The sequence below is a fragment of the Stigmatopora nigra genome, chromosome 2 (assembly GCF_051989575.1).
Source record: "Stigmatopora nigra isolate UIUO_SnigA chromosome 2, RoL_Snig_1.1, whole genome shotgun sequence".
Taxonomy (NCBI): Eukaryota; Metazoa; Chordata; class Actinopteri; order Syngnathiformes; family Syngnathidae; genus Stigmatopora; species Stigmatopora nigra.
Window position 1 is genome coordinate 9,199,740 of NC_135509.1, and position 19,118 is coordinate 9,218,857.

Genomic DNA, 19,118 nt, shown 5'->3' on the forward strand with positions numbered 1-19,118 from the left:
AGAATGGCTACTGAAAGATATCTTTTTTTTCTTCACGATTGGTTTACTGTGTATGTGTTTTATTAAATGGACAAAAAAATCTTAATGTGATATGATGGGAAATATGCTTTTAGCTGAAATGAGTAGGTAAATGCAGAATGGTTGTGTGTTGTATGTGAACCACTCGCTAAGTTAGTTACAGTAATCAGGTTAAAGAGAATGGAATGAAGATTGTTTTTGCTTGCAGGGAAATTTGCTCTAGACTTCCTCTGTGAGTTGGAGAACTTCACACTCTAGCAATGACCAAGTTACTGAGTCCTGGCCATGAATATCATAAATCTCAAAAATGCAGTCCCACTGTCATTTTATTCATAAAAACTCCCTGTGGTGGGGGTAAACACAGCTATGTAGTTCATGTCCATGTTTAATTGTTTTTCATTCTATGATGCATAAAGCTAAAAGCAAAAAAGAATCTTTTTAGTAGCATCCTTAAAAAGACGGTTTGCGTTTAAAAAGAACATCTTTTTTGTATTTCTACTGACTAAAGTAAATTAGTCTATTTTGTATGTCTAATTTGATTTTGTGAAGCAACCTCTGAAAATACACGCAATTGAAGAGTGAAGGCGACCCCGCTTCAATTATGTTTACTCATTTATAATAATACTCACAGCAAAGCCTCAAAGATAAATGCTTCCTTGGCTTTCAGAAGTGTTGCAAAAGCTATGCCAACATTTTGAAACTCGAATTCGCTACAAAAGGTAAACACAGAGAATTAAAAAAATATATATATTTGAATTGACTTCACTTTTCTCCCCCAAAACTTTTAAAACAGATATACATTTTCAAGAGCTTTATATCCCAGACATAGTATCTGATACAAGTTACAAAACTTGTTTGCAGATTCATAAAAGCTCGACGTTTGCCAATTGTTAGATCATTATGTGTCATGTTGATCATTTTAGTGCAGTTGTGTATCCTTAAAGGGGCAGAAAGTCCAACTTAACTCATGCTCGCTCATTATATTGGCGCTTTCGACGGAATCCAACCATCCGAATCACATTTTAAGTTGCCACTAGTTATCTCCTGCTTATTTTGTACACCCACTCGCATTGTCTGTTGCCACAGCATGGATAGGGCTGTAAAAATACTCCCCTCACACATGGATTATTATCATTATTCATCATTTTACATACAGAGAGATGACTCCATGCAGGATTGTTAGTGTGTCGCTTTAAAGGGAGTGGGATGAGCTGCTTTGATTGGCATTAAATACTCCCATAGTATGTGGCTGAGTTCAATCACCTAATTGCCGACTCCAACTGCAACCGACCTCTGTGTAAATTTACAGCACCCGCTGTGACAGATTTACACCTGTCAGGCATGGCAGCCTTTAGTGTTAGTGTCAGAAAGTTGTTGTTGTTGTTCTACACAAATCATTTTTCAAACAAAACCGCTATGGCTATCGTAAGCTTGTTTACAGACAGCCCTGTCTGTGCTTGTTTGTGAGGCTGTGTATTTTTGGTCAGTAGGTCGTAAGGGTGAAGGATTAATGAAGTGAGATTTTATTTAATTTTGGTTCACTGTTTTAAAATGGCGAAATATTGATTTGTGCAGGTTGTCAAACAAATAATTATTTACACAGTGAAAGTATTATTGCAAATGGAGCATGACTGCTGAAAAGACACTTTCAGTTGTATTTTTACTTTCAGTCAATATTGTTTGGCTCGGGTCACGAAAGCATTTAATTAGCAGCCAGTATTAATGGAAAAAGGCATTATGTTGTTTTGAAAATTCCAGTTACACTTTACTGTGGCTGAGGGCATAGTGGTACATTGGCCTGATTTTAGTCTATGTAGTCTTCAATGGACTAGTATCCATTTTAGGGTGTTTTGCCCCAAGTCATATGGGTTTGATTCAAGCACCCGGTGACAAGGAGTAGTGGTGTTGAGAAAAGATGGATGGTTGACTTTACCCCATAATTCCACTCTGAAAGTGACTTTTATAATCAACTGTTGTAATGCAACTCTTTTGGACCTGATTGGATGCGTAGGCATACCTAATAAAATTGTAGAGTGAGCGTACATTAGAAAGACCAATCGGTAATCAGACTACTGCAGTGAAAATTTAGTGTATCATTAATTTACTGATGTGTTTATCTGGTTTTTATGCAATAAAAGCCTGATCTAGAAAAGACCCAAAAACCCAAGTTGCTATGGCAACCCATTGACAAGTGAACATATTATGCATGGGGGTTCTTAACCAACCATGGCAGTATTCCTTACATGCTGCTGCTCTATGTGATATGCCTCCTCCAATCCATCTAAATAATGTAGTCCTAAGGTTTGTTCAATCATCATGGACTGTTCTTTGACGCATACATAATTTAAAATAGCCTGTCCTGTTCCTGTCAAGTTGACCTCCGTTGCAAAATATTCTGTATCCCAGTAGGTGTGGATGGAGCTTTAGTTAAGCAGATGTTCATGCAATAGATGAAAGCACGGGTTTTTGTTTTTCATAATCGGAAAAACTTGGGAAATCCTTCAGGGGGTGCGGAAGTAGGAAAGAATGATGTCAGAAATCTTCTCAAAAGGATGATTATAATGTAGTTCTGTGTTGAGGTATAACCAAATTAAAAGCTTTTTTTTGGTCCAAGTTATTGGAGATTTAATTAATACGATTCAAAGGTCTTTTGTGCATGGGGAATTTGAGTGTTGGCTCTTGTAGTTATTTTTGGAGGACATTTAGAGACAGTAATTCTTTGATTGAAAGTTGTGAACCTCAGAGGTTTAATCCATTCTGTTCTGGGTTGTTGGTAGATCGATATAGTCACAGAAGAAAAACACTAAGAAAATGTGTGACAGATGGAAGGCTTTTATTTAAGTGGTAAAGTGCGCTTCCCCAGGCTTGTTGTTGACTTCATGCATCGCAGTTTCTATCGTTTTAACTGTCATCCCAATCATTTGCTTGAGAGAGACAGAGTATACAATAACAGCTGCTTTATACAATGAGCTCTGTTTGCCAGTTTTTGGTCACCAAACAATTTTCTGGTACTTTTTAGTGGCAGCATCCTCGAAAGGAATAATAATATCAAAAGAAACTTGGTCAGGTAATCAACAGATGTACTACACCAGGGTCTTAAAACGGAAAATACTTAAAATATACTACATACTACTGCATGTGGACTTATCATATTGGTCAAAGTAAAACTTTAAATATATATATTTCTTTTAAAGGGTGGGCTTTCGAATGTTAGACAGTGGATTTTACTGAGTCAGTTATGCATTACAGTGAGATTATTCAAATGGTGCATTTTGACAAATTGAAAGAAACAGTAATGTATTAATTAATATCACATTTGACTTAAGGATTCATATATGAAAAATATGGCATTTTGAGAAGCACTACTTTAGAGACGTGATGCATAAATGCATATTGTTGCTTGTCATTTGGCTGACAAATTGACATGCTACAAATGATAACTTAGAGGGCATTTCATTTATTTCCAAAGTTAATCCCGTCACCCTTTTTCAAGCTGTAAAGAGATGTTTGTAATGCACCCTTAAGCTAGCTGATTTGGTTTTTATTTGCATAGTTTGCTTTTGAAGCCTCATTACAGACGATTGCCTGATTAATTTGTCATAATGAGGCGAAAACATTTTTAATCAAGACTAAAGAAATAACCATGCGTGTGTTCAGTCCATCACGATCTTTCTGTATTTATGTCAAAATGGACCAATCACAAAATGTAAATATCATCTTCTGCCAGAACCTTCAACAAAAGAGTCAAACTGACGTGACACTTTCACAGAGAGGTGTTTTCATTTTTTCGACACGGACTATCAAAGTGAATCAAAATCAGCCTCCTCAAAAAAAAATTCCCCCTCAGCATATCTATGTACTTTTGACAGAATGGTTGAGAGGCCCTCTGAATGAATTCAGGATAGGGCTTAGCACACAGATGAAGAGACCCATAATGCTGTCAAGACTCTCTGACTGACTCTTGAAAGCTGGCACTTAACTGAAATATGTGAACAAGTGCTGTGCGAAAGGGTGCTCTACATCTACGTGGCCGTATAGCAGTCACTGCTGCTGTCCTTCCTTATATGTCCAGGAAAAGGTGGGCACAACAGCAGCCATAGCAACCAAGGACCCAGTCACTGATCTGGAAAGAATGGGCCGAAAACACTGCCCCTCATTGAACTTTCTCACCTACAACTAAACAGTTTTACTTATGATTTATAACTGATTTTTCCTAATTTTATGTTTGTTTTCATGGTGCTTTCAGGATTGTAAGGACAATTTATTAAGCACAAAAAAAGATTGCAGTATAGCAGGACCATTAAATGCTGGTACACCTTCCCGAATGCATCTGCTTTTGCTGACTTAAGTAGTTTGTTTGCAAGAAATAAATAAAGCAGTACGTGGGTTTTGCTTCAGCATGCTGCTGTATATAACTTGCTGATAGAGTCCCTCAGTGTATCACAACCCTCCAGCCTATGTCGTGTTCCACTGCCCGTAATACTAAAGTCGGCTTGGAAACGGTTGTAGTTCAGTCAGCTAAAGTGAAGTGAGGGATAAAAGAGAGAGGAGGGTGGGTGGTTTTTTCCATGCTTGGATGACCCACGGCCAATTGGAGTCACCTGATTTACAGGTCGTGACTCTTCAGGCCGAATGTTCAGTTTGTGGGAGCCTGGAGTACACATGACAGCTCATTCATCGTATTAGCCATGGTCTCTTTTGAAGAGTTTGGTCAGCAAATTGGTTTGTGATTGGAGACTGGTGATACCCATAAGAAACGCCCTTGCATTCGCATCTATTGTACTCTTCTACGCTTGGATGGTTTTTAGTGAGCTGTTGATTGCTGGAATAAAAAGCTGAGAGCTCATTTATTAGGGCACATATTTTGTTGGCAAAGTCCATATTGATTCGTTTCTGTCCTTAAAGTAAATTGTGGCTCAATTCTGCACCATTTTGTTTGAATGTTTCTGAATTAATTAAATGGAACCCAAAAGTGAAAGATGGAATCCGTTTGGCAGTTATCATTTGAAAATGATCAGTTTTTTTTATTAAGTGTTATAAAATGTATGAATAACATATATGCATGATAAATGAGACTCATTTGGAAGAGTACTTTTGCTTTATTTTTATTTCCCTCCTTTAAAGTGGATCTGAATTTAGTCACAACAGATAATTAATTGTATGTCCTCGTCTGATAGGAGTTGATAACCATTTCTCTAAAGCAAGACAGTTTAACAGGGTTATAAAAATGTCAGAAGAGCTTAGTTAGAAATTGTAGTTTATACTATGCATGCGGGTCCACTACTTAGGATACTTACGACAAAGAACATTGAATGGATTGAACAAATTTGCATAGCGGCAACACATCACTTGGCATAGGAAGACATATTGAGTAACCACTGCCGCAGTTTTATGAATTCTATTAAATTGTTGAAAAATATTAGTTTGAGACTACAATACTAGATCTTTGTCCTGAAAATGAAAAAGGAAATTGTCATATAATCGCTCCATGAGGCCGCTAAAAAGTACACACACCATAAATAGCAGCCCCTTCTTTTTTTGTATTATTCCTATTGAATTCTAATGAGAAATGGCAGAGAAATGCTACGGAGCAAAAGTAATAGGGTCTCTCTTTTACTTGTATCGTCTTGCATTCATTACCATGAAGTATTAACGGTCCTCACTTGAAAGCCCTTAATCTTTCCAATGCCGTCTGTAGCATTTTAATTATTGCATATATGTAGTGCTGCCATTGTTGTGCATCACAAGGAAATTGCTTGTCTCGAAACCAGCTCGGGTAACATGGCAGCAAAGTGTCTTTATTTTAAGTAGATTTTGCAGGTCTGGTTTATGTAAATGTATCTTTCCATGTTGTTGCTATGGCAAATCCTCTGTTATTGTGCCTAAAGTTAAAGCTCAAGGCTTTTTGGTATTGGATGCATATAACAATAGCAATGAACCTTAACATTTTTAGGGAGGCTTTTTTTCCCACAAAAACCGGGAGTTGCTTTGGCGCTAGCAAAAAAAATTAATAAAAAGTAGCATGCACTTGTCTTGCTACTCGAGGCAACATGTCCGGGGAATGATGTTGGCTCGCAGAAGCTTTTCGCACTTGCAGTGGAACAACACGTATTACAAGCTCTCACAATAGAGACTGTGACATCAACTTTCTACCAGTAGATCTTGCCTCTTCTTTACCCTTTTGAGCAACTAACTAAAGAAGGAAGCAGCTTCGGTGCATTTCTAATTACATCACTCACTCATCGTTTTTCTTGCAAATATGAAATGAAAACGATGAAAACTAAACCATTGACGTCTGTCTGTCAGCACACGTTTCATCCAGATCTCTTCAGAGGTTGTGTATTGAGGACTGACTTCACTTACACAGCGTTATAACGAGAATTTTCTTGGGTGTGGGAATAACGGTAGTGTCGTGACAAATTCCAACAGAGCAGCTAAATCATATCTTCACGGCACAAACTGAGTAACAGATATAGCAGAGCCAATTGAGGTTTCTGTTCAACATAGAACATTTCTGCTGTGTTAACATAGAATGGTAAAAAAAATCCTTGTGAATTGGTTTCAATTGGGATTATTATCTGCAATCATCTGCTATAACTGCTTATGACTTACTCTTAAAATAATTGGGGTCTCTTAATTTTTGGTTTCCATTGGTTCACTTGAAGAATTTTGGTTATTGCCGATGGGCCACTAATGACTAGAGTCTCCATCTCCTACAATTTGAAAGCATATTTGTCAGGGTTTCTGAATTACAGTTGATACATGTTGAATCACTGTTTGTCCCTTAAGGCAGCAAGATAACTTCAACAATAGAAATCTCTTGGATTTGTATGCCATTTGTTATTGTATTTGATATACCTTTTTGTTCTAAGAAGTTAGGGCTAGAATCAATACAAATCATTTTATCTACTGTTCCATATTAGTCAATGCCACGATAGCGAAACAATCACATCCATTGTACTGACTGCGTTGTGAATAATCTTGAAAGGCTAGTGCTTTGGGGATGCTCCACTTTGCTGGATATTTTTAGTGTAAGACAAGCTGCACTCTCCTTCCCCATGACAAGGACGACATTCATAATTTCTGACCGTATCTTCACCCTTTAAATTGAATTACAGCACTGTGTAGCCCAGGAGCAAAGCTGTGGTGTAGTCATAGCACTAGAAACAATCTGTCAATGTTGTTGTTAAAAGATGGCATTTTCATACTGAATCCATTCAGGTGGGCTGTCGAAATTTATAGAGGAAGATCAAGGTCTTTGCTTCGCTGTTTTCTCATGTCTCCAACCCATTATTACAATAGGAAATAGTATTCAATTTCAGGAGCCAAATGTTCACATTATAAACTTTTATGGGGAATAACACCATTTAAAAACATTTTAAATCCCTTTATTGCCTTACAGGTGATAATTTAAAACAATTTACATGCTTTATATTAATTGCTGAGGCATAAAATGTAATTTTGCTGGAGTGCCATAGCTGACTTAAAGTGTAATAATTAATAAGTTAGGTAACTTGAACAGGTGAGGGTGTGTTTGGTGACATTTTTATATAGCTTTACCTTTTGTGTGCTTTTAACGAAAACAGGGCTGAAAATCTCACTGAAATAAATCAGTAAAATAGCTATATAGGGTCTCTTAAGGCCTTGAACTTTTCTATTCTAATTCGTATTGGTGTCTGCTACTGTGAAAGAGCTTTTTAATTTTGGTACTGGTAACGTCGAGAGTGGGTAATAAAAGATGGATGCAAGGATTACATTTTTAAAGCTGATTGTTTGGCCATGTAATCATTTTTAAAGTTCAAATTGTTTCAGTAGCTTAACCTTTTGATAAGATCTGCTTCCAATGACAACACAATTTTGGGAGAAGAACGCCAACACAATTTTCACAATGATAGAGTTGTAAACACTTGCTGCACTGCATTGATCTTGGAAAAATAAACAGTGATAATAATCTATAATAATTATGTACGCTGCAGCATGCAAATGTTTCACTTTTTCATCAGCATGCCCTGATAAACTCCCAAAGTTATTAATGTGGAGAAGACAGGTTGACAGAATCATGTCTCCACGGACTCATGTGCTACTTACATAGATTAAGGTTGGCGCTGTTAAATACGTGCATAATGATTTGCTGTTTATTTGCCGTAATTCAAACACGCCTCATGCTCGTAATCAAGATGTATTTATGATAGCTGATTAAAACACAAAGTGTTTCATACAATTATGCGACCCTTCCTAAGTGCAAAAAAAAGATAGCTCATTAAGTAGGTCATTAAACTTAGAAGCAGCTTGGATAGAAAACACCTGACCTTGACAGGATTTACTGAAGCATACTGTTTTGTGCAACTACTCACACTATAAATATATATATATATATAAATATATATATATATATATATATATATATATATATATATATATATATATATATATATATATATATATATATATATATATATATATATATATATATATATATATATATATATATATATATATATATATATATATATATATATATATATATATATATATATATATATATATATATATATATATACATACACCTATATATACATATATAAATATTACACTATATATGTGTGTGTGCGTGTATATATATATGTATATATACACACATTTCAGAAACCATGTGACTTACCATCTGAGCGTGTTTTCCTGTAAAGATATCTGAGCCTCTAGGGAGGCACAGTAGGTGTGCAGGAAGTTGACCTTGCCTTCCATCGGATAAAAGGCTGTTGTCAAGCTCAGCGTCAGTCAGGGTGTTAAAAAAGAATAGAAAAGTAGGCAAGGTGTCATTTAACCTGTGAACATATTATCTGTCGTCTTTAGATGTAAGCCTGCTATTCTAACATTCCTGAGAACCGCAGGAATTTGAATTGAATTCAGTCATTTGATGCCATAGGCTGACATATAATGCTGCAAAAAAAATCTGGATAGTTCAAGCCTGTCAGCAAGTTGTGTTGGAATTGAACTATACAATGATTTGAACTTCCCAGTGCTTGTTAAAATTGGGCTTTCATCAATGTCAGTCATGCTTGTAAATGATCCCACCAGGGCTGCTTTTAGACTCGCTGTAATCACTGCTTGGAGTGCATAAGGAAAACATTTTATTCATTGATGCATCCATCCATAGCACAAAGATGCTTGTTTACAATTCCGTCAATAGAAGGTCTCCTGTGACCTTGGAAATAATGTATCCATGTGGGGGTGGTGCACGAAAATAGCATTTCAGACCAAGTATACTAACAGCACTAGATTCTTGATACCAATCTTACAAAATACTCGCCCACAATTTGTTAAAAAAAACACCTTGTTGCATTGTAATGCTCATTGTTCAAAATTTGACAAATCAGGTCATGTAAATAAAGATATGTACATTCACAAAACACCTTTTCATGTTCACCATTGTGTGAATTCCTCTCACTTGTCATTCACCAATATTTTGGCAGGCAATAAATTGGCTTCAGTCTGCAGCATTCACACATGCAACACTTCTCTGACCATGTCAATCAAATCTAAGCACTATTACCTTTTATAATGTGTAATTATCTCCTGCAGTAGCTATTTTATCACATTTAATTGTGCCTTATGTTGCCATTCTATCTTAATGGAGATTCTGGATGTGTTTTAATTTCATATATGACGTAAATAATGAAAAATAACGTTCATTTTATCCACCACATCTTTAGATTATTGTAATTTTGCATATACACACTAACTAAACACTCAATTTGAAATGAAGGCTCATCATGAACAATAATGTCAAAAGCAATGCAAAATTACTGACAAAGAATTTACACTCCCATTACTTGGCATTTTCCTTTATTCTTTTTATCTAATCCAAAAACTATACAGGCGTAATGAGTACTATATGATGTAATACAGTTGTAACAGCCATTGTGTACAAGAAAAAATGCTGTTCATTTATATCCACACCTTGATCTATAATTTTCATTTTGGGACAGAACAAACCAACAAGGCTTGCAGAACTTGGAAGACAGAGACTAAAATAGATGCTTAAATGCTCTGTCAATTGATTGAAATGGTGGGGTAATCAAGATTCACACTACTGCTGAAACCACAGTCATTAGAGCTGTCTCTCTGGATGGCTTCTGTGTTTCCTGGTCTTCAGCAAGGTGACATTTGCTATTTTTGGATAAGTTAATAGCAACACTGTTTTTAAACATGGATTTTTAGAAATTAACCTCTGCCTGGACTTTTGAAAGCACCACTAGAATTCATTTTCAAATGACTTTAAGTCATAATGAAATAATTTGGAAGTGTTCCAAGTTTGTTGTGTAGAAATCTACCATTTTTATCATAGATTATTATCGTGAGAAGCCTTTAAAGTGGTGTTTAGTGGTTCATGAAATCTCAGCTTTTTTTTGTAGAGCTCATATCCTCTCATGCTTACGTAGGATTTCCCCAGCTACCCTAGGATCCGCCTACATTTGGAAAAAAAAAGAAAAATCATGTTAGGGTCATTAAAAGCCGTGCTCTGAATGTAAGTGGGAAAGGTGGTTTGAGCCCTGAGATACTAGAGACCAGTCCAGGATGGACATCCTCTTTGCAACAGCCGTGTGGAATAATCTTCTGACTCCCCTGAAAAGAATAAGCAGTAGAAAACTGATGGTAGACATTTATGGCGCATGTTTGAACATGTACTTTGTTGTATTAGCATTTACAGCAGGATTCTTGTGATACATGTTCTCTCACTTCAGTATGCTTAGGGATTGTAAGAGTACACTTACTGTAGGTGGATCACAAGTAACCTTGCTCTTTATTTAGACACAGCTCGTAGAAGCATCTTTTTTTAATATATGCTTTCCCATAAAGATTCATGAGTGGTTTAAAAATATATGTTTTTTGCAGGTTTAGAACAAGGATGTTCTTGTTTTTTGGTGTTATGTGTAAACCTGGGTGCACACCAATATTTCGTTGTCATTCTGAGACGCATGCTGCTTCTATGGTGGAGTACTGAAGGCTTCCTGCATGTGACAAAAACTCAATGGGGTTTCTTTGCTAACTTGGCCAAAAAAAGAGCTCATGCAGTGCCATTACCTTTTTATTCGTGGTTGTCTTTTCCTACTTTCGAATAAGAAAAAAAATAAAGCAAGGTTTATGCAGGGAAACCTTGACAGTGGCAAAGGGAGCCTCAGTCACAACTTTATCATTATGGTGGATGTACTTTCCAGATTTTTCGACTCTGACTCAGAGAGGTTCCTTGATGAAGTGTTGGATTCGAAATTGCCTGAGAACATGTCAAATTCATATTTTCCCCTTTCACTGAATTTTAGTGGAAAGAAACCCTTGCTCTTGTTTCACATTTTGTGACTGATAGGACTCTTATCAAGTCTGCAGTTCAGTATGGAGGCCAAACTTAACTCCAACTATTTCTTGCTACTTTACGGATGAGAGACCTTGAGGTAAATCTGGCCAAAGAAAAAAGTCTTCTTTCCCTCTTTGCCCATAGAAGTCGATGAAGCCCTGAGCCGCTTGACCTGTATTGCAGAATGTGACAAAACACCCACTAATTTGTCTCACAGTGAAGTCTTGCTGGTGGGGTAGGAAGTAGACTAGCAGCAAATAATGATGTGGTCTTGGTGGTCACGGAGGAATGTCATTTTCATTGTATTTACGCCCGTTATTACTGCACAGTATATTTGCTTTTACACTTAAGTTAATTAAACCCCATGTTTCAGCTGCTTCTACAGTCTAACATGCACATGAGGCTTTAATATGAGAACAACAGGGAGTCAATGCACTTAATAGTTTCAATAGGATTGGTAGAAATGAAACTTTCTCTAGAATTCAGGTGTCTTTGTTCCAACCAGTCCAGTCCCGACATTTTAACCAATGAGGTGTCTTGTGAATTAAGTTGCATCTGTCTTTAATCAACTGATTGCAAAAGGTATCCTTTTGTTCAGTTGGAAGGAAAACCTGCACCCATTACGGCACATTAAGGACTGGTTTTACATTTTTGAGGATTCTCTTACCCCAGTGCATATACAGTACTTGAAATTTCTCCTGGCAACATCATGTTAATATCTACCGTGTATCGTGCGCCTTCATATTTCACCATTTCGTACTGTTTTTTAGGTGTGAGGCCGTTCTGCCCTCCAAGATGGTGGCTTTGTCACTCAAGATCTGCGTCCGCCAATGCAACGTTGTAAAGACAATGCAATTTGAGCCATGCACGCCTGTGTATGACGCCTGCAGGATCATCAGGGAACGTGTCCCAGAAGCTCAGTCCGGACAAGGTTAACCTACAATATAGTTGATCTAAATTGAATAATATTGATTTTTTTATTTGATCTCCATGTATATTCATGTTTTCCGTTTTGTTTCGTTGCCTTAGCTTCCGATTACGGCCTTTTCCTATCTGACGATGATCCAAGGAAGGGAATTTGGCTGGAGTCTGGAAGAACCCTGGATTACTACATGCTGCGAAATGGAGTAAGATTAAGTTGTGAAGCGTGAGGTGGAGAACTAGCAGTGTTCATTTATCTGTTAATGTGATTTACATTTTTTACAGTGCAATATGCGCAGTATCTCTCTGCAGAGAATCATTTGGTCTTTTACTTTGTAGGATGTGTTGGAGTACAAGAAGAAGCAGAGACCACAAAAGATTAAAATGCTTGATGGCACAGTGAAGACCATCATGGTGGATGACTCCAAAACTGTCGGGGAACTGCTCGTCACCATCTGCAGTAGAATAGGTGAGTAATTGTCCAGAGTTTTTACTCCCTTTGTTCAACACTTGTATTATTCATGATCTAATTTATTTTTAGTCCCATGCATTGCAGTTAGCCCTTGAAGAATTACTTTTCATGTGTAGTAGGACAGATGCAGTTGAGTGGAAAAGGGTTGTTGCTACACTGGAAAAAGTCCATATCTCTTTGTTGGGAAAGTGAGCACCAATTGTCAGATAAAGAAGATGAAATATTACTCATATGGTCCTGAGTCTTCTCCACAATTGTCCGTTTCCTGCTTTGTTCATTTTTAATTACAATTGGTTGCTCTCACGATAAAAGAGACATGCATTTAGTTAATGCATAGGCTTTATGGGAAATATTTAGAGTCAATTGGCTTATAGTTAAGGCCTTGATGCACGAATTTCCACTTAACAAATAGAAATACACAATATAGATGCAGGCATCAAAGGGTCAAGAATTTTTCCAAAGGACTATACATAAAATCTGAAATATTTATCCCAGATTTACAATTTTCATGAACTCTTGTTAGTTAATTTCTAGTCTTAGATTTATTTCATTGTGTATGTTTAGTTTATCTTGGTTGTCTAGCTTCCACTTCTTAAAATATAAATTGGTTTTATGTAAACAAATTTCATTTTAAACCTCTCACTACAAAATGTGCACCCAGTTTTCTTCCCCAAAATTAGCCACAGCCGTAATGCAACCACAAATCTCCATTTCAAGGACACATTCTTGCATGGACGTTTTCCATCACCAACACAGAAACATTTCTGAGAATCATCCTGACTTCTTCCAGGAATCACCAACTATGAGGAGTACTCACTCATTCAGGAGGTGACAGATGATAAGAAGGAGGACGGAATGGGAACACTGAAAAAAGACAAAACGCTGTTACTACGGGATGAGAGGAAGATGGAGAAGCTCAAAGCCAAGCTGCATACGGATGACGATTGTAAGTGTGAGCACTCAAAACGCCACCGGCTGCTACACTGTCAAAAATAGGGGTGTCGTGTAAAAGTCATTTGCCAACCATAGTAATCACAATAAATTCACTTTAATTTTAGCAAGAAAAAATTAACACCATTCCAACCCCGAAAAATAATATTTTTGAAAACCTCCCTGTTAATTAATAGGATTAGTCGTCTAAGGTGGTGTGTCTATACCGATTAATTTCACCCTCACTGTAGCTTCTTTAATAAAAGGTTGGTTAAGTGAGCATCCATTTATAGAAGTGTGTAAGCAAACAACATGTATATTGATTGGGCAGTGAATTGGCTGGATCACAGCAGAACCTTCAGAGAGCAAGGAGTAGAAGAAAGTGAAACACTGCTGCTAAGGCGCAAGTTTTTCTACTCGGACCAAAATGTGGACTCGAGGGACCCTGTCCAACTTAACCTGCTTTTTGTCCAGGTAGGCCTGTCACATATCTAAATACTTGTATCTGAATATTTTATCACATGCTTTCCTGTCCACAAAATCTCGAGATCTGATATTTGCCTCAACTCCTAATAGGGCATTTTAAGCTGAGTTCTTCAAATGCAGCCAAACAGACGTGATTGCCATGTGGTTTAATAACAACACTTCCAAAAATACAAGAGACGACACTTTGACCAAGTAATTATTGTAGCACATTAGCAACGAAACTAACTATAACAAGCACAACATGGACAGATGCGAAAATAAAGTTGCCATTGTGACGAACTGTTTAATATGCCTTGTGGCAACATGTATGGTAATTTGCGAATGTCTTAGCAGACAAGTTAATGACCGTTAAGATTTGGAAGAACATCCAATTCCGTTAGGCTGGTCCCCTCTTTTTTTTTGTATGGATCTGGTCAATGTTTATAAATGGTGGGCACCCTACAGTCACTGAAGGGTTCCCTGAGGGGTGTTTAGCTACTCATCAGAGTTTGCACTCTGCTCACATCACTGCACTCCCATTAACCTCTCCTCCCCAGGGAGAACAGTATCCCACTGATACTCACAAAACAGAAGATACTTATTTTTCTAACAAATACTTGCAACAAACCACTCTAAAGTTGGAAAAAATGCTTTAAGCTTAAAAGAAAGCTGAAATATTATTTCTGCACAATTGTGTACTCTTGATATTCGAAGCCAATGGTTTAGATAGAACAGCAGTAATAAAAGTGTGGTAGTAGTAAAAGCAATAATTCAATGCAAACCACGCTGTGCTATTTATGTGTAAAAAATAAGTCTGAATTTTAATAACAGTTAAAAACTTGGTTCCATCATCCATCCATTTTGTACTATGTAGCACTTATTTTTTTAGGGTCCAAGTAGAACTCTTGTTAATTCACTGTTAGGGTTATTAGTCTTACATTATTATATATTTGCTTGCAATGAAGAAAGTGCTAATATCCTAATTCCCTTTAAATTGGATTGGATAACTTTATTGCTTACAAAAACAAACTGAAGCACAACTTTTAGATGCAAAGCTTGAAGTCAAAGTTACTGGGCCACAATTCATTTTAACAATTTCTAATAAAATTTGGGAAAACTCCTGATTTGGATGCATTAACCTTATATACTATAACCTGGACATGTTTCACCTTACATTCGTAAGATTGCCAATCTTTTAGACAATTACATAGTTACAATAAACAACCCTAAACAATCACGTCAGCAATGCAACATGAGACACATACAGGCTGCTCCATAGCTATTATATACTCCAGTAACAGGTAATCAAGTGTTGTCATGGAAATGCCGGCGATGCTCTTTTCCTTCTTCCGAGCTTATCAACTCAATGCTGTTTTTCAACCGAACAAAGATAAAGTAGCTATATAATGCTTGAAGAGCAAAATGTCATTTTCAACATCATTATTTTTCATGTGATGTTCCAACTTCAGACTTGTACGGGGACAAACATCAAAGAACCTATCGACGTTGAGCCAGCTCGCCTGCTGTTCTCATCTCTTTTCATGTTTTTAATTCAATATTTTCCTTACCCTCCGCTTCCTTCCTTTCCACTCCGTGTGTCCACTCCCTCTCTATCTCCCACACATTCTGACATAATCGCACAAATCCCCACCCTGCCACACACACACACACACATACACCGCTGCACTGTGCAGATCATGCTCACAACGCAGAGTCATATTTCCTCTCACAACAACAACTCTGCCTCCTATCCCTGCCTCACAGTTGCCCTTCTCCATTTATCTCTGCCTCATTGTCGACAACACACTGATTGTCGCACTGGCAGATTGCTTGGGCTCTTCACATCATGAGAGCGTCTAATTTGACATTGTGTTAAAGGCCAGAAAGACACAGAAGTGAGATCATTATCTAGGCGGAACAAACCCCAGGCTTCCATCACTGTGCATCCTTTTTCCCCTAAATTTGCGATCACTTGCACTGTTTTCTCCCATTAATGTCATGCATCAACATTTGAGTTATTTTCAAGAAGACTGGTTCATGCAGATGTTGTTTTTTGGGGCTCTCCGTTGTGATGACTCAACCATTAGCTAAGATGTTTCTTAATCGTTGTGTTCAATGTCAACAAACTTTGGAGGTTCTGCCAGTACAGAACTAATCTCTCATGCTACTCAGAGCCACTCCCACTCAGTCTTATATTTGCATTAAAAACAGGATAAGCTATTATGGTTATAACTTCACCCTGGAGTGCTACTATACAGCCTAATTTTAGTTCATTCCCACAACGAAGTAGTGGTGACAAAAATCTTTTATAAGACAAGCAGGGACAAATGATAAGTTAATGCTAGAACTTGTCTCCTGAGAGACTTATTTTTGCACAGTTAATAGTTTATTGTTATAAAGGATCGTTACTAATTTTTATGCAAAAAAATACTATAAAGGGTGGGAATGACTTTTTCCTTAGCCTGCCTGAGCTTAGAATTTATACTCATGTTCCACTTTATTTGACTCAAACCCCCAACTGTTTGTTGTTTTTTTAGACAATTTTCATTCAAAAAACTCTTGTTGTTCATGTAAATTACAAAATTGCCCCCTAAAAATGCACCAAAACTATATACATTCTAAAATATACTAAAGTACACATTATGAACATGCATAACAGAGTTTACTGGTATGTCTTGTATGTGATAAATTACTCTTTTAGAAAAGTGTGCTTAGTGAGCACTGCTGTCAGTTGCTTAAGTATCCCTGATTCAGCATTTTCTATATTTGTCCTCCACTGTGCTGGGCCACATTGGGGCCGAGTGACCTCAAGGTGATTGCGTCATAGTTTGTGCTGTCTTGAGCTCTGCACACTTCCTCTTGTGTAGGTCAGGTCAAAAGTTGTCTATCACTTCCTACATCTGCCAAGAGAGTATTCAGATCTGTCCGGGAACGTCGTGGGAGACCCAATATACAGTTACTACAGTCATATTTTTATACATTGGAGCCTTGTCTAATTTGAGTTTGATTTTTTATTAGTATTAGCGACACATAAAACATTACATTGTGGTATATTACACAGATGAGTGCATGTGTGAGAGCAAATTTTCTAACACCCGTCTCTACAGGAGCTTATGTACTCCACTGTGTACTGCACTTCTGAAAAGACTCATGAGAGCACATGTAGAAGATTGTTGTCCTCATTACAGTCGTAAGCTGCCACCTAATAATGTACACTTAAGTAATGAGACTTAAAAATGAGACTAGTTGGAGCTTTGTGGGAATACAGTTGGTTGCAGATACTAAAGCACTGGTGTGGTTCTTCTTCACTATCAGCAATGCTCTCATCTTTTCAAGCATTAATTTTGCAGCACTAAACTAGAAAGCAGGAAAGAAAGCTGACTACTCTCTGGAGAGAATAACGTACACTCACACACACACACACACACACACAAGCCTTTTAGGGACATCAACAAAAGCTTTGCGTTTTCTAACCTCTTTTATTTTCATGTTGACAGCCTCACTAAATAGACACCGAGATTGTAAAATGGGCACCTTGTTGCCTAATGGAAAAATGCAATTGCAAAATGGATTTTGGTTTCATTAATGGTCATTATGCAATACAGTGAAGGGGAAGATAATGTTAAAAGGCTGTGCAATTTTCTGTTTTAACATCTAGTGTGTTGATGTAAGAACATTTGAGATGATAGATTATCCAAAAAATACTTTTATTTTGTCATGACACATACTGTTTCATAGAGTGAAGAGGAGCCTTTTTGAATCATTTTTCATTACTTTGTGTTTTGTAGGCTACATTTACTACTTTCCCTTGTTTCCTCTTTTTTTTTATCTGCCCTCCAGGCTAGGGATGACATATTGAATGGATCCCACCCTGTCTCCTTTGATAAAGCCTCCGAGTTTGCAGGGATTCAGGCTCAGATCCAGTTTGGACCCCACGTGGAGCTCAAACACAAGCCTGGATTTCTGGAGTAAGCATCTCATAATCATATGCATTAGTTCCAATGTTAAGAATAGTTCTTTACATCACTAATGCTTTTAAATATTCTCCTCCCAGCTGTGCATGTAAGATGATGTTTTCCTTTACGTTTTATTCCCCTGCTGGAAAACTCTAGAGTGATATCAGCTGTTACAACTGTTTTCAGCTCTCCAGGCAGTTGGGCAAGAATGACCTCATGCGTTGTCCTGTATTAATAGAAAGGGGAAAAGCCTTTAGCTGAACAACAGTAAGCATGTAAAAATGTCCTTTTCTTCTTCTCCATAGCCTGAAGGAATTTCTGCCAAAAGAATACATCAAGCAAAGAGGTTCAGAGAGAAAACTATTCCAAGTATGTACGCTACATTTGTTGAGTTGGAAATATTACTAATCATAAAACAGTCAGAATTGATATACTATGAATTGATATAGAAATGTATGGAAAAAAAGACATATGATGAATTTAAAGATGGAGAATTTTTGTCATGGTCTGTGTGTAGGATCATAAAAACTGCGGAGAGATGACAGAGATAGAAGCCAAAGTGAAATATGTGAAATTGGCCAGATCTTTGCAGACGTATGGAGTGTCCTTCTTTCTGGTAAAGGTAAGGAATCAAAATGCACTAAAATGCCATGAAGAAAAAATGTTAAAACCGTAAAAAAAACTCGCAGATGTAGAGTAGTACTTTTAAAAAATGTTTTTTGTGTGTTTTTGGAAAATTCATGATACCAATTTGAATTTCTCGGCAGACATAATTTGATAAATTCACTCTGCTATGTTGAAGTGAGAGAGTTGAGAGAAAAATTCAGACAATTAACTGATGCTCCTCCGACTAGGAAATAAATGAAGCATGTGTCCCTGGCAGACTAAAAGGTTCAGAATTCCTTTGCCTTTTCATATGAGTGCAAGCACACCTTAATGTAGAGTGCCTCTTCTATGTTCGATGAGGAAATGTAGCAATGGAGGATTTAAAACGCAGCTAAAT

At 37.1% G+C, this 19,118-nt stretch overlaps 1 protein-coding gene and 1 long non-coding RNA gene across 6 annotated transcripts in view; one reads left to right on the plus strand and one right to left on the minus strand.

The window, feature by feature from the left end:
- Positions 1-19,118, plus strand: part of tln2b (talin 2b) — a 65,652-nt gene that overhangs the window by 12,857 nt on the left and 33,677 nt on the right. For 3 of the 5 annotated variants that reach the window (XM_077712262.1, XM_077712264.1, XM_077712263.1), the window contains exons 2-9: positions 12,142-12,302; positions 12,401-12,498; positions 12,632-12,761; positions 13,555-13,710; positions 14,026-14,168; positions 18,000-18,127; positions 18,421-18,484; positions 18,633-18,737. In XM_077712262.1, coding sequence (XP_077568388.1) covers positions 12,167-12,302; positions 12,401-12,498; positions 12,632-12,761; positions 13,555-13,710; positions 14,026-14,168; positions 18,000-18,127; positions 18,421-18,484; positions 18,633-18,737 — 960 coding nt within the window. In that variant the 5' untranslated portion in view covers positions 12,142-12,166. Of the gene's footprint in view, positions 1-9,969; positions 10,179-10,651; positions 10,675-12,141; positions 12,303-12,400; positions 12,499-12,631; positions 12,762-13,554; positions 13,711-14,025; positions 14,169-17,999; positions 18,128-18,420; positions 18,485-18,632; positions 18,738-19,118 lie in introns of those variants that run through there. The other 2 variants (XM_077712265.1, XM_077712266.1) reach the window with 2 other exon arrangements.
- On the minus strand, positions 9,380-15,838 carry LOC144193399 (uncharacterized). The gene is made up of 3 exons (XR_013325747.1): positions 15,728-15,838; positions 13,582-13,628; positions 9,380-10,644 (listed from the first exon to the last, which is right to left on the minus strand). It is a non-coding gene; the product is annotated as an uncharacterized LOC144193399 (long non-coding RNA).